Genomic DNA, 15,497 nt, shown 5'->3' with positions numbered 1-15,497 from the left:
ATAATACTCATGATAAATAATATGTTATTTAAATTAGCAAGAATAACCTATTTTATCACAAACAAGGGTGTATTTCTGCATGTGAGATGAATGTGGCACAAACATTATTCATTCATTCACCAATGAATGAATACAATTAAAAAAAGAAAGAAAATAATATATATATATATATATATATATATATATATATATATTAACATTATTTTATTGAATTGTGATAAATAAAAATAATTATATCATACTCATAATAACACCGCAACATGTTGGTATGTTATTTACAATCCACAAGCATTGGGGAGTTGATGTACAACGCGTCGCTTCGCCCCTTGTTGAGAGCTTGTAGATCGGCTATTATTTATTGCTCCAAAAGCCAGGGCTCTGAGCGTTTTAACTGATTTAAGGTTAGGGAGTAGGGAACGTGTTCCGCATTTCGGACACAGCCATAGTGTTTTTATAACTGCAATATTATTGAATGTTTCCTTTACTTGCTAATTATTATGTCCATGAATTAAATACAGAGGGCTTTCAACGTAAAAAAAAAACACTGCAAAAGGTCTTATTTGAGATGTTCCTTTTAGGCAGGGTGGTTAACTGTACTTGTACTGTACTACTTATATTGTATTAACTATACTTTTACTGTTCTCCATTTTTGTCCAATAAAATAATCAATCAATCAATCAAACTGTCTGTCCTTGTGACCTCCTGGGGAACACACATTGATTTTTTGTGTTATAATGTATATTGTCACTAGTAATGCATGTCTAGTTGAAACTAAATTTGTGTTACTGCTGAAGTTAAAATAACGGGTAAGATGTTCCTACCGATATTTGTAATAGTAAACAACAGATAAGTCAGATCTGAATGTATAATCTATAACATCCATAAAATAAGACCCTTCCTCACCCAGGAGTCAGCCCAGCTTTTTTAGGTTTTACATAAAATCTGTGCTTGGTCTACCTACGTTGTGATATTGATATGCATTTGATGTACTGATGTTGATGTATTGATGTATTACCTTGCCTATTATTGATTTATTATGTGCGTATTGTAAGATAATAACGCTCTGGATTAAGAGCGTCTGCTAAATGCCTAAATTGTAAATTGTATGGTGGTGTGGGGGCAAGGTGAGCACAGTGCCCTATGAAGGGCAGTCAATAAGTCAGTAAAGTCAGTAGGCCTACAGTATGTCTAATGTACTGTATGTATGTCATTATGTCTAATGAAATATCACAATCTGAAGAACCTGTTCGAGACCTGTGGATCCAGTCTGTGTTTTCTGCTTGAAAATCAGTACAATTTGCCATGCTACCTTTTACAGTTCAATAGGAAGTTGACTTTTTTCTTATTTTTTTTTACATTATACTGAGAATGATGATGTATATTGTCAGAATCAGATTAGTTTGTATTTGTTTGCAGGAGTGCCTCCAGAGCCTCTTCACTGTACATTGGATTGTCCCATCCTTTTTTACAGTACACTTTAAGACATAATAAGACTAGAGCTAATATAGAGCTAATATATTTTATTAGACAGAAACAAAGACAGAATAGTAGAAAGAGCGAATACATTCTCTGGCACCGTCACCTGCTGCGGAACTGCAGCGGCAGACACTGCCGCACGACCGCTAGTTCGACCAGCAGTCGCACTGCATCGCCGGCGATAGGACCAGCAGTCCCGCCAGTAGGACCGACGGCCGCCGCACGGACCGGCAGGTCCCGTAGCGGTAAACTGCCCGTCCGTGCGGTGGTGGCTGAGACAGAATAGCAGAAAGCGAATACATTATCTGGCACCGGCATCGCTGTTTGAAAAAGTGTCTTCATACATGATTCTAGGTCATCTGGATCAAAAGTGTATTTTTAGAGATGCCGGGTGCCATTTTGAATTTGACCCTTTAGAAAAAATGCCGGGATCTTTGTGAGGGACCTGGGGGCTAAATCTTTTATAAAGAGTCCATAGAGGTCAAATCAATCATCAAAACATCCTTTCCAGAGGATGGTCACAGAACCTCAGTTTGAGACTCTATACTACTATACTATAGGTTGCAAGTTTAGTGAACGTTGCCTGGCGTTGCCAGCCTCTATCACACACTTCGTTTTGGGAAGAGAGTCTGGGATTTCAGGAAGAGCTTTCATTTCTACGTCATTGCCCCAAACCACGTTCCCCAAGCCTACAGAAACCACGTGCCCCAAGCATACAACCCTGATTGGCCAACCCTTGAAGCTGGTTGAGGAAATAGAATCTCAATCAATCGGTTCCAGACCGTACTACAACACCACTACCGCCAGGGGGTGGTGTTGTGTTCGGTCTGGTTTATTAACCAGGTTAATGTGAAAGGTCACAGCTTGTCCATATGTATGTATGTATCTCTGTCACACTGTGGTTCTATGGGTTTGTTGCTCTGACATCATGCTCTGATGTCACTGTGATGTCAGGGGAACAACTTTAACAGAATGGGTTTGCCGCTCTGACATCACGCTCGTCGCTCTGGCTTCACTGTGATGTCACACTAACAGAATCCCTTTCATTCATACATTGAGATGTCTTGGCCATATATGGATTCTGTGTGGTATGTGGCCGATGTGGTCTCCATATATGGGTATTCCCATATGAAGACCTGTTAGATATGGGCTTAAGATTGATGACATCAGGGAACTCCATGTATGGGCATAAAACAGAGCGTGATGTCAGAGCGGCAATAATTACAGCTTTTACAGCATGTCCCTATTGGCCGGAAAAAGTGCCAAGTCGTGTGAGCGTTTTAAAGTTGAAATCACGTTGCTACGCAAAAGCATGCCAGAGTTACATGTGAGAGCAAAGTGTGACAGCAAAGTGTGACAGCTGCTGCACGCGTTTAGTAGACAGAGGGGGCGGGGCTTCAAAAATTACAGCTCTTCCCTATTGGCGGAAAAAAGGCCCAAGTCGTGTGAGTGTTTTAAAGTTGAAATCCCGTTGCTAGGCAAAAGTATGGCAGAGTTATGTGTGAGAGCAAAGTAGTTTATTGCAAAAACGCATTGATTTTAATTGGGGTCATTTTTGACCCCACTCATGGAAGAGTGGGGTAGTGATACAAAACCTGTAATTTCTTAAAATTAATGAAAGAATAAATAAAAATGCAAATGGCCTCATGTCACAAACATGTTTTATAATATGAAAATATTAACACATTTACTTTTAAAGATTTTGAAGAATAACAACCCCTGGGGTAATTTTTGACCCCACTTATGCATCTAAGGGTTAAACCTCGCGTCTCAGATGTCAGGAGGAAAGTACCTCACATCATGTGACATTTTTACAACTACTCAAACCATCCAGGCCGAGACTTTGTGTGGAAGGTGGAGCCTTTTTTAGGTAAGGTGTTTATTTCCCCCTGGGAACTATTTAGGACAGGTGGAATGAGATCGAGAAGGGGTAATCCACCCTGAGCCTGAGCAGCAAAATCTCAGCATTCCTCAATTGAACTTTCTTGTGTTTTACAGTAGGTGGGTTTGTGCGAATCAATTTGAAAATAGCCTTATTACAAATAATAATGGTATACATATTCTGAAAAAGAATGTCTCGGTTAGGTAAATGCAACAAAATATATATTAGAGGGAGAATGCTTAACTTTCCTTCAAGAGTATATTTAGCTTCTATGATATATGCTTAGTTTCACACTATGTACTATTTGCATGTGTGAATGCACCACAGTCTGTTAAATGTTACTCCCCTTTTCTGTATGGGTTCCCTCATGGATCCTGCAGGTTTCCGTCTCATTCCATTTTACCACACTGTGACAGAATTGGAAAAATCCACTAACCGAAACTATCCTAAGATTTCTGCATCTTTTGTAAAGATGACAAAATGAAAAGGGCGGGTACCTTGAGGCGGCTGCCAATGTTGCAGTAATGATGGTGACATTGAAAGCACGCAACATTGGCACGGTGGTATTGGGTTATTGGGGCCATGCAAGTGATTTCTGAGCAGATACCACCCGAGGAGATGGAGAAACAACTAGAAAGAAACAGCCCACACAACAAAGAACTGGGATTCGGTCAATAACATATCAGGTTCCTTGTGGCTCATTGAGTGTGGATCATTCCCTTCATAAATACAAATATTAGCCACACCCTGCAGGATTCTGAATTGCTTTAACCACTTACTGTAAACCCTACTTTGCTGTATGTCAAATATGCTGTGAGCTTGTCGATCTGATCTAGTTTTTGCCAAATGTTTACCTATTTTATATGGCCAGAGAAACAAATTGAACAATGCATGATGCAAGTAAAAAGGTTTATATCAGCAAAATGGTTCAGAAATGCTTGCTGCTTTAGCTCTATCTCTATCTGGTTCATGACTAATTGCTTTTAAGACCCATTTACTTGTAAACTTGTAGATATATGTTTTCACTTGTTTTATCAGGATACCAGGGTTGAAGTGCCATCATGCACCTTTCTTAGTTCCCACATCCCATATGGGTGTAAAGGACAGCAGATAAAATAGATACTGCATGTACAGTTCTAGGCTACACATACAGTATTGTCACTGTGTATTGTTTATTGGCCTTTCACTTTCAGCATTATCACAGGTTATACAATTATTATGTGCCTGGGTAGCTCAGTCGGTAGAGCTCTCGCCTTTGGCCCACAAGGTCATGGGTTCGATTCCGGGCACCGCCAACTCAGCGTATGAGTAGCATGGCTTGGCAAGTCGTGCGGCAAGTACTGGGAGCTGATGGTAGGTGTGGCACTCCACCTCAGCAGTCCATCTCCCAGGGGTCTAGCGCATTGTAACGGGGACAGACTCCCGCGTGTTACCGGCTGATACCGACAATAAGCCACTCCCGACCTACTTTATACAATTATTATTAAAACACTGCATTATTTGGCCGTTACACTTACTGTTACTACCTACCTATAGAGTAGCATTTACTGCATATTGAGCAATGAAATGCACATTTCTAAAATATAATATAACCCAAGTGTGTCCACTTTTCAGATCAATATACTTATTTCCCATTCATTAGCTAACAAGCCAAATTTCTTATTGCATGCACATTTTGACATGCAGTCATGTTCATACTCCCCTTGTTGGTGAGAACTGTACGCTAACTTATACAATTTATGGATTGTGTAGTTGCCTGTGGGTTGTGTAGTTATCATTTATGTTGTTCTGTAAAAGTTGTGGTATTAAGAGCTTGTGTATTTGTATATGCCTCGACCGGATGAGTCGGTAGAGTATCTGCGCGCGTGCGCTGGTTGTGGGGGCTGGTCTGGGCTAAGATGCCAGGGCTGAATTTTAGTCCCAGTCCGTCCCTGCGCGCAAACACACACACACACACACACACACACAAATCACTCACATCTTTCAGTACAACTTCAAACGGCTCACTTCAATCTCTCAAATCAATCGCTACAGCAGCAAAAATATGCTGTTTTTTACATCCCATTTCTTTCAATAAGTATAGTTTTGGAGAACAACTGTAGATCTGTTCCAAAGATAACTAGAGGGAGAAAGGTTGAAATATATATTTTTTAAATATATATTTTTACTTTTACGTTGTGTGGACAATAGGACATACTTATGTATTGCCTGCATGTGTGCAGAACACTTGCATGTATACATTACTGTACAATCACCCACCTATACCCGTCCTGTCACTTATTTATTTTATTTTATTTCATCTACCTTTAACCCTGGTTAAAACTAAACCTTTGGCAAGCTGCGTTTATGGCAATTTCCACTTAAACATAGATTAAATGAAAGTTTGTTGCACCATTCATTTTAAACATATTTTAAAACTGGATTAGCAGTTATATTTGAAACCACCCCAGGAGAAGGTTTATGTTAGATTTATTTTGGTATTATTGACAACATGGCTATGTTCACTCGATGGGTTCATCGGTTCTCAAACTTTTTAATTTCAAGGACCCCCATAACTCTCAGAGTTACAGACTGTAAGGGTCTATTTGGAATATCGAGGGCTTGGAGCGCAAAGGGCCTAAGTGACATTTTCATTTTTTTCACAGGACAGTTTTTCATTGATTGTAATAATTAAACTACAAACAGCATTAAAAAAGTATAATTTAAAATACATTCATTGAAGCCTAATCTGTATTAAAGTATAGATTGATTAAACATATTTCTTTTTATTAAATAATTACAATCAATGGAAAGCTGTCCTGTGAAACGAAAATGTCACTTAGGCCCTTTAAGCTCCAAGCCCTCGATATGGTAATGAATTATATCAATAGTGCATGACAGCAGTATTCAGTATTTTCAATGAGTGTACTGTATATTCTCACATTGAGTAATTCCAGGTTTTGAATATATCCGTTATGAATCTCTACTGCATTGATTAACCACACCATAACCATTGAGGTTAGAAGTCTGTTAAGAAGACAGATCTTCTCTCCCTCTAGCACGTGTCAACCTCTGTAAATTCAGTAGGCCTACAGCATCAACTTACCCATTTTCCTTGCAAGCATTAAAATGTGGAATCATTTGTTTTGTATACTTTTTTGTCAATCAATCAATCAATCAATCAATCAATCAATCAATCAATCAATTGGAAACACGGTGGCTTATATTTAGCTCCATTCCTATGCAGTAAACAATAACATAATAATAGAAGTACTGTGTACAAAAGATAATCAGATATAGTTCATATATCATTGTTGTCGGGTGGAAACCTTGTAAGTCCAAAACCTTTTTTGTTATTAATTTACTACCTACAGTAGTATAGAGGTTTTGGGGAACCCGGTCAACTATGAGTCAATGGTTCTCAAACTTTTCAGGCCGCAAACGCCCAAAACAATTATATTTTAACTGGGGACCCCCCACCATGACAAGCACAGATAAATATTGTGAAAAAAGGTATACAAGCTCACAATGCCTCCCAGTGTGAGGTGTGAGATTTCAAATCTTTAAAAAAATTTACCAGTTTTTAATTGTAGTAATTCTTTTTTCTTTTCTTTTTTGAGGTATTAAAAAGGTCTTAATTGTGTCACTTCACTGTCATCTGGGGTCGGGGACCTCCCCCAAATCATCATGGATTTCTACACAGAGAGGGCAATGTCTTTCTACATAAAATGTTGCATTCAAGTTCAGGAGAGTTTGGACAAGGCAATTCTAAACAAAAAATGTAAACATGGAGATACAAGGTTTCTGCATGACAGCAAAGAGATGATGTTGGTTCTTGACCTGAGCAGTAGATAATGTACTTACCAGAAAGAGAATGTTTGCTGGCCATGGTTATGTTGGTAGTTGGTGGTGTCTTGTCACAAGTTGTCAGTTGTCTTGTATTGCAGCGAAAGACATTCACGTCTCCTTCCACACTGTTTTATAGCATCCCTCCAGTCGCCTCCCCTCAACACATCATCTGCAACAGGGGCGTCAATTGGGTATGGCAGGGGTATGCAGCTGCCATAGGCGATTCTAGCCTCTTCCAGCAGGGGGTGCACGACCTCTATTACCTCATGCACGCGCGGGTGCACGACGCTCGCGTGCGCGCAAAAAAAATGCGGATATTAGCGGTTTTGTAATGTTGTTTTAGCGGATTTCTGCAGTTAATTTTGTACCCAAATGTAACACAATATAAACAAAAAAAAGTGTAAAACAGGTGCTTCTTTTTCTAGACACCATATGTCTATCTATAGGATTTATTTACTTATTTTGCAGACAGAGGCAGCACAGCCAGGACATATAAAGCCAAACATCAAGTTAATCATCATTCATCAAGCAATCAAGCAGTCATTTACAGTGTCAAATAAGCATTTCACAAAAACAAATAGTAGACACATCCTTATTACACAATGAACTGCAGCCTCCGGGTTTTGGCACTTGCAAACCTTTCAATTATTTTCTGCACTTTAATTTCGTGTATTTTCTCAATCTGTAAAATGCCTATATCTGACACTCTTTTATCAGTCATGGTTGTCCGTAAATACGTTTTTAGTTGTCTCAAAGTAGAGAAACTGCGCTCATAACATAATAGACTATGCACTTGGAGGGAGTACAACAGCATTGTGTAAACAGAGATGTGTCTTTATGTACCTGTCCTCCTGAAAGCTTGCTCGGCGTTCTCAGAACCAAAGGCCCGACATGGAAGGCAGAACGCCCGGTCATGGCGCACGCTATACTCCAGCCAGGCAAAATCTTTAAACCACTCCTTTCTGAATTTGCGTTGTTTTTCGCCAGCGGCCTTTAATGGACATTCTACATCTTCTGGCTGATATGGACCCATCCGGGCCATGGCAAGGGTCTCTTTCATGAACAAAGTTGGCTTCATTTGGCTCCTCTGGGTCTGGGCCTGGGGTAACAACAGTTGAGTCTGGAGTGGGGCTTGCTTGCTGTGGAGGAACCGGGGCCTCGGTCTCCGGCAACGGCGAGCCTTCCACAGTGATGTCGGTGGCTGGATCACTGCTGCTGCAAGCTCCGTCCACCTCCTCTGGTTCACGTTCATTAGCATTACTGTCAGTGTCGAGTGAACCCGTGTTCACATTTCCTGATGATGAATTATCGGTTGTGGCACTGGGTTTGCTCTTTTTTATAAAGAATTGGTCAATTGTCTTTGTATTTATAGTTCGTTTCGCCATTATTGCTGCTCTGCTGCTGTATCCATATTGTTTTAGGCGGGCGGAAACAGATAAGGAAATCACGGAATTGTGGGTCATCATATCAGAGAGTCACACAGCCGGCCAGCACAGGTGTCAATCTCACAGCCCACCCACAGTGCCTGCCAAGTCTGCCAACAGCGCCGTCGCCAAGCAAGCTGATAGGTCTTACATTGCAAGCAAGCAAGCTGAAATACTTGCCCCTCCACCTCTCTTTTTGCGCACATTTTACAAATCACGATCACTGTTTTATTTAATAATTATAAAATAAAGTTACATTACAAAAAAATAATAATAATCAAAATGGCCGCCTGGCGGCCAGGGGGTGCACGTGCACCCTAGGACACCCCTTAAAATCGCCTATGGCAGCTGCCATACCCTGGGTGGGGGGGAAAATAAAAGTTACTTTTAAATATAAATCCATGAATGTCTCTTTGTCTATCTGCACTGGTTATTATATTGTTAAATTACAGTAAAATAACTACAAATGCAAAATTTAACAAAATGGTCACTTTAACAAGGTATTATAATTATATTCTCCACACTTGTATTCTCCCCATCTTGACAAAATGGTATATTCCCAGGTTCCGCAGGTCGGCTGCACAGGTGCAATGCATTATTGTTAATTGTGGCACGTTTACTAACATACTAAGTTTAGCTGCACTTGAACAACCATTCCAGGCCGCCATATCCAGCCCAAGAAACCGTAGAAACCTGTGTAAAAAACTGTCAAAACATTTTTTTTTCACAATAGAACCGTGTTATACAAAACGTAATGCCTCTTTTCCATGAGGACTCCCATCTTTGCCATACCCTAGCTTTTGCTGAACTGACGCCACTGAATGCAACCAATGGTAACTTGACACCATGATGAAATGATCACAAGAGGCTTCATGGTGCTTTAATGCTTTGCAACATATGAAAACATATTTTGGATACCGTTCCAGCCAGTGGGTATGTGGCCAACGTTCAATTGTCTGTTTTTGTTATTTTTCTCAAATTAATACGTATGCTTGCTTTGGAAAATGGTTGGACATAATGGAAACTAAAGTAAACATGATTTTAACATGGACGGTACATGATTATCAGAATTTGTAGCATGGGTGTAATTAAAAATATAATTGTATGAATTTGGCCCCACATGTAAATATGGAGATTTGTGGCATTTTGTGCAGAACAGGCCCCTCCTGCAAACTTTGAAAGCCAATCGTAGCCATATAGGCCTATGCATGCATGCACGCACATGCACGCAGAATAATCCCACACAAATGCGAGGTGAAGCTTTCTATCACTATCTGCTCCAGTCTATAAGGTAGAACTAAACAGACCAATATCAAGGTATATTGTTGAAGATATGCTTTCTATATTGTATACCTACCATTCATCATATAGTGGCAATAACTACAATGATGAACGTTGAGAATTGTCTTGTGCACAGCAACACTAAAATATAGGTGTGTAATATATAAATATTGAAGCAAAAGCAAGAATTACAAAGGCTATATTCCCTAGTAACTCATTACTTTTACAATGCAGTAATTCAGTAATTGTTATTGCCATGTGGGTTGGGGTGCTGTTTGTTATTCACTGTGGCTGGAGAGTGGAGATACTGTATCAGGGCTGAACAAAGGCAGGATGAGACTGGGAGAGGTTTTAAGTACGAGCAGTAGGAATGTTCTTTATCAGCAGGAAAGGTTGTCTGTGTTGCAGTAGCTGCAGCTCAGTTCCATACCCTCCATAGCAAGATGGAGGGCAACATTATAACCCATTTAGTAGGGCTGCACGATATGAACAAAAGTTTGGTATTTATGTAAAATATTTCAATCTATTTTTAAATGTTGCAACTTGCAACAGTGAAAACTAAGCATTATTCTTTAAAGCATAATACCTAAGGCAATATCACTCTTGAGTTTAAAGGAGTAGTTCACCCCCAAAATGTATATATATATATATATATTAGGGCTGGGACTTTAACTGATTAATTGCGATTAATTAATTACAGAAAATTAACGCGATTAAAAAAATGTACGCATTTTAATCGCACTTAGTTTTTGCACCACAGAACCTTCAGTTTTGGGCATACTGATCATAGCGATGCACCAAACAAGAAGAGACAACAAACGCGAAGGGAGAAGTAGCCGATCAGAGCGCTTTGCTTGGCCCAGTAGATGCGAAATTTAGATTTAAAAAACTCACTGGTTGATTCACTCGTACAACAAAATGTGTTTTACTTGAAAAAAAATGCTTCTCAGGTCAAATATCTATGTGCGATTAAAATGCGATTAATTGCGATTAATTAATCACAGAGCCTGTAATTAATTAGATTAAAATTTTTAATCGCATCCCAGCCCTAATATATATATATATATATATTTTCCTATTAATTAGCCTACTCATGCCATGGAGACTTAAGAGTTCAATAATATTCTCTTGCCCATTCCAGGACCATCGCTAAAAAAAAAAAAACAGCAACAACAGACAAACAGAGGGCTCCGATGACACACCCTCATCCTTCCTCATCTCACTGCAGCGTTGAAACAGAACAATCAGATGAACACAGCAGGAAGTGGAATACCTCGCGTAGGAAATGTTATTGCCAGCTCTTGCATGCAAACGGGAGGGGTGAGAAACATATAAGTGAGGCAATCTGAACAAGGAAACACCTGCTTCTGGTTTAGTTCAAAAGGTCAAGGAGGCAGTGGTGGGAAAAAGTAGACCTACTCAAATTTTTTACTATTAAAAGCAGGGACGTGCTGGGCCCCTGATTCAGCCCGGGAAAAAGAGTTGTAGAGGCCCTCATTGCGCGCTATAGAGAGAGATCTCTCTCTATAGCGCTGCTGCTGCTACTCAAAGATTTGCCATTTCAGATCATGACAAGTGACAAGCCAGTGGGCCAATTACATGAGTTATATTTCGTCATTGTCGGGTGGAAACCTTGTATGTCCAAAAGGATTTTAAAAATGATTTAAACTAGTGAAAACAGCCGATCGATCGGCTGTTTTCACTACTTTTGTGCAACGGCCTTGTATGATGAAGCAGGGCTTTGCTTTGCGAAAAAAATTACAAATTTGAAACTTGGAGATACGAGGTTTCTGCCCGACATTTTTTTATTGCGACCGTAAGGTCGCAGTTTAGTATGAAAACCTCCACCGGCCGTCCGTCCGTCCGTCCGTCCGTCACACACGTCACACCTTTGCCCTGCTCAATGTATACGTGTAACGCCTGATACTGAGGTGATGTGTCACTGTGACATCACAGATACTGAGGTGATGTGTCACTGTGACATCACAGGTGAGATCGCAGTGATGTCAGATACTCAGAGCAGGGATCTCCATATTTAGGCATAAACAGGTGACATCACAGTGATGTCAGATACTCAGAGCAGGTATCTCCATATATGGGCATAAAATGGATTCTGTTAGGGATCTCCATACTGTATATGGGCATAAAAGGGATTAGTGATGTCAGATACTCAGAGCAGGGATCTCCATATATGGGCATAAAAGGGATTAGTGATGTCAGATACTCAGAGCAGGGATCTCCATATATGGGCATAAAAGGGATTCAGATGGAGATTCAACTTCAATGAGTAACAATGGCAAACTGCCCGTATTCTTGATAATTGGTAAAACAAACTTTTGGCCTATTTGTGGCTTATCATCACATCCAACCATCTTAAGATACTCAGCTAGTGGGGAATGCTCTCTTCCCTGGTGAGAATTGCCCCTTTATATAGGGCTTGTTTGTGTATTGTATGACATCACGCCACATCATCAGCTGTGGACTCTGTGATGTCATCGTATCTCCATATATGGCCATCTCCGTATATGGAGATATAAGTCGTCCATGCCCAGGTATGGGCTGGTGAGGTCAGACTTTGTGTGATGGGTAGGTTATCTCCATATATGGAGATTCAACATTCCAGGTGTAACTATGGCTGCCCGTATGACGTGAGAGGTGGAGGCTGTGATATTAGGGAGTCTTACTGGTTTATAATATTTTTTTCCCTAATGGCCGGCCTGGACCGGCCGGGAATGAATCGGCCGTTCGGGAGTTGTCCCGCTTTCCCCAATGGCCAGCACGTCCCTGATTAAAAGTAACAATTCTGCAATGTAGAAACATTACTCTGTTACAAAATTCAAGATTGATTTGAGTGAAAGTACAAAAGTATTGGTATCAAAATGTACAAAAGTAGAAAGTACTCATTATGCAGAATGTCCCATTTCACACATTTCAATGTATAAAATGCACAAAAAAATTACATTTTGAAAATAGTCGGAATGTAGAATACATAGGGCTGAAATTGTTAATGTATGTTTTGTAATAATAATCCCAATCTACAAAGTAACTAGTAACTCAGGTTTTCAAACAATTGTAGTGGAGGCTACAACATGCCTCTGAGATGTAGGCTATACTGAAAATTGGAAACGTACCTAAAATGTTTACTTAAGTAAATGTATACAGCTATGTATACAAACGGACCTGGAGTGCCTGAAAGTCTCATGGCATGACAACAAGAGCAAAGCCAAACAAGTTGCTAAATATTGCTCTGTTTCAGCTGTTAATAGGCAGTTTGTCTGTGTGGGAATGGGCTGTTATGTAACCTCAGGTGCCCTGCGTGCGTGCGTGTGTGTCTGCGTGCGTGCATGCATACGTTTGTGCGCGTGTGTGTGTGTGTGTGAGAGTGAGAGAAAAAAAGAAAGAGAGAGAGTGTGTGCATGAGTGCTTACATGTGTCTGCACTTTTATTACCAGACGTTTCACTTGAAACAGAGCATTTCTAAATTGCGGCATAAAAAATAAAAAAATAAGGTGAGTAGGCTACTTTTGCCACCGCTGTAATGCAGCACTATGTGCTACAAACTGATAGGCCATTTATAATTATAATCTCAAAAGAGCCTTTTCACCTCAGCCATATTGACAAATAGGCCTGCATGGATTAAAGTTCCCAGTAAACCAGCACCTAGGGTTGCCACCCGTTCCGTAAAATACGGATTCGTCCCGTGTTTGAGAATGAAATGTTGCATTCCGTATTGAACCAATACTGAACAGAGTTTGTTATTTCCCAAATGCCCCATTGGTCTGTCACACAAACACTGAATTTAACAATAATGAACAGCGAAAATGCTCTGGCGGGAATCGTGGGAGGCAAGCAGGGGCCTGTTTCACGAAACCTAGGTTAGGGATAAAGCCTGGCTTTATCAGATATCCTGGCTTTAGTAAGCCTGAGTCAAAGCTCAATCAGTTTCATGAAAGCTGAATTATCTTAATGTTATTCCCAAAACGGAGGGGTGAACAGAAAATGGGGGATTTTTGATCATGACATTTCCTTTGTTTGATTATCTTTCAATTGTGTCTACAAAACATTGTTCATGCGTCTGTTAAACCCCCCCCCCCCCCCCCCCCAAAAAAAAAAAAAAAAAAAAAAAAATATATATATATATATATATATATATATATATATATATATATATATATAGTGAGCGAGAGAGGGAGAGAGAGGCAACCTGCGCAGAGGAGCAGACAGCGATAATAATACATATAATTTTGCCTTTTTGTTATAGAGTCCAGATGGCATCTTCGAAAACAAGAATGACAGGTATGCCTTAAAGGGGAAGACCACCCATTTTCAAAGTTGGAAGTTGAATGGAGAACAGGGTAAGATGAGCCACAGATGAGCCACTTTTCACTTGTCCTGGAAGCAAGAATAGAGGCAGTAAAATCAAAACATCTAGATATATTTCAGGATGTCTTCTATCATTTGAAATTATGAGTAGGGCCTAAGCATCTATGGCAAAGGGCCATACAAATATGAGTTATTAAAAAATAAATTGATCAAGTCAAGTGGCTCAAATTGCCCCAGGTTAGGGGTAAATTGATCCAATCCACTGTCAGTTTATTGCTACTAATTAAAAAAATGCAAACATAGATTACGTTGATAATTTAGTTAACAGAAAACTAACAAAAAGTGTCAGGCCTTTATTATTGTCAATAATAAAGTGCACTTGATCAAGTTGCACATTTCAGTTCCTTTTTTTCCTTTTCTCAGTTCACTTTTTTTCAGGTAACTTTCAGTCAGATGATTTGTGGGTTGTCTGGGTGTATTTGCAAGTTCCTTGTCTTTAACAAAGAAAAGTGCAGTTTTTGCTAAATGGACAAATACACAGTTGAAATATTGCTGACAACACTTGGTCAGATGATTTGTGGTTTGTCTGAACGCGTATTTGCAAGTTCAAACATAAGGAAGGGAAACCACGTGACCGCCGGGACCGGCCATGACGCTCCCTGACGCTCTCCATGGGTGCCAGAACTCGCACCGAAAGTGCAATGAAATACGTGTGAAATACATGCCGTATGATTTCAGTTCCTTTTTTCCCATTTTCTCAGTTCACTTTTTTTCTCGAAACTTTCGGGTCAGATGATTGGTGGTTGTCTGGGTGGTTGTCTGGGTGGCCTTTTGTCTAGGCCACCCAGACAACCACAAAGCATTGTTTTTGCTAAAGGGACAGATACATAGTTAAAATATTACTGACGGCGGTTTCAATTCCTTCTTTCTTTGTTTCGGCAGGATAAATTCTTCATTGTAGCCTACTTGTAGCCTATTTGGGGAATTCCACCTCAAATAACCAATCACCATTTTGCTTCTCATATAACTGTTAAAAATTAATATCAGATATCTAAATATAGGGATGGGTATCGTTCACCTTTGAATCGATACGATCCCTTTTTATACAAGGAATAATATGTGTCCTCCTTTTATGTGCATAAAAGGGATTAGTAGTGTGGTTGCTCTAACAGGGCATCAACTGGGAATCAGATGATCTTTGATGAGGTGATGTCACGTGATGTCACAATGTCAACATAATTGAGGCGTTGCGCACACAGAACAGCCGAGAACAGCAGACCTCA

At 39.9% G+C, this 15,497-nt stretch overlaps 1 protein-coding gene across 1 annotated transcript in view; it reads right to left on the bottom strand.

The window, feature by feature from the left end:
* LOC308282648 (uncharacterized protein) overlaps positions 1–15,497 on the bottom strand; it is a gene marked incomplete at its 3' end in the record, with an annotated part of 49,661 nt that overhangs the window by 22,553 nt on the left and 11,611 nt on the right. Inside the window, exon 4 of the mRNA XM_080723037.1 lies at positions 7,202–7,272. Coding sequence (XP_080579163.1) covers positions 7,202–7,272 — 71 coding nt within the window. The remainder of the gene's footprint in view (positions 1–7,201; positions 7,273–15,497) is intronic.

The sequence above is a fragment of the Nannobrachium achirus genome, assembly GCF_963921795.1.
Source record: "Nannobrachium achirus genome assembly, chromosome: 4".
NCBI lineage: Eukaryota > Metazoa > Chordata > Actinopteri > Myctophiformes > Myctophidae > Nannobrachium > Nannobrachium achirus.
This window is presented reverse-complemented; position numbering and strand designations above follow the sequence as displayed.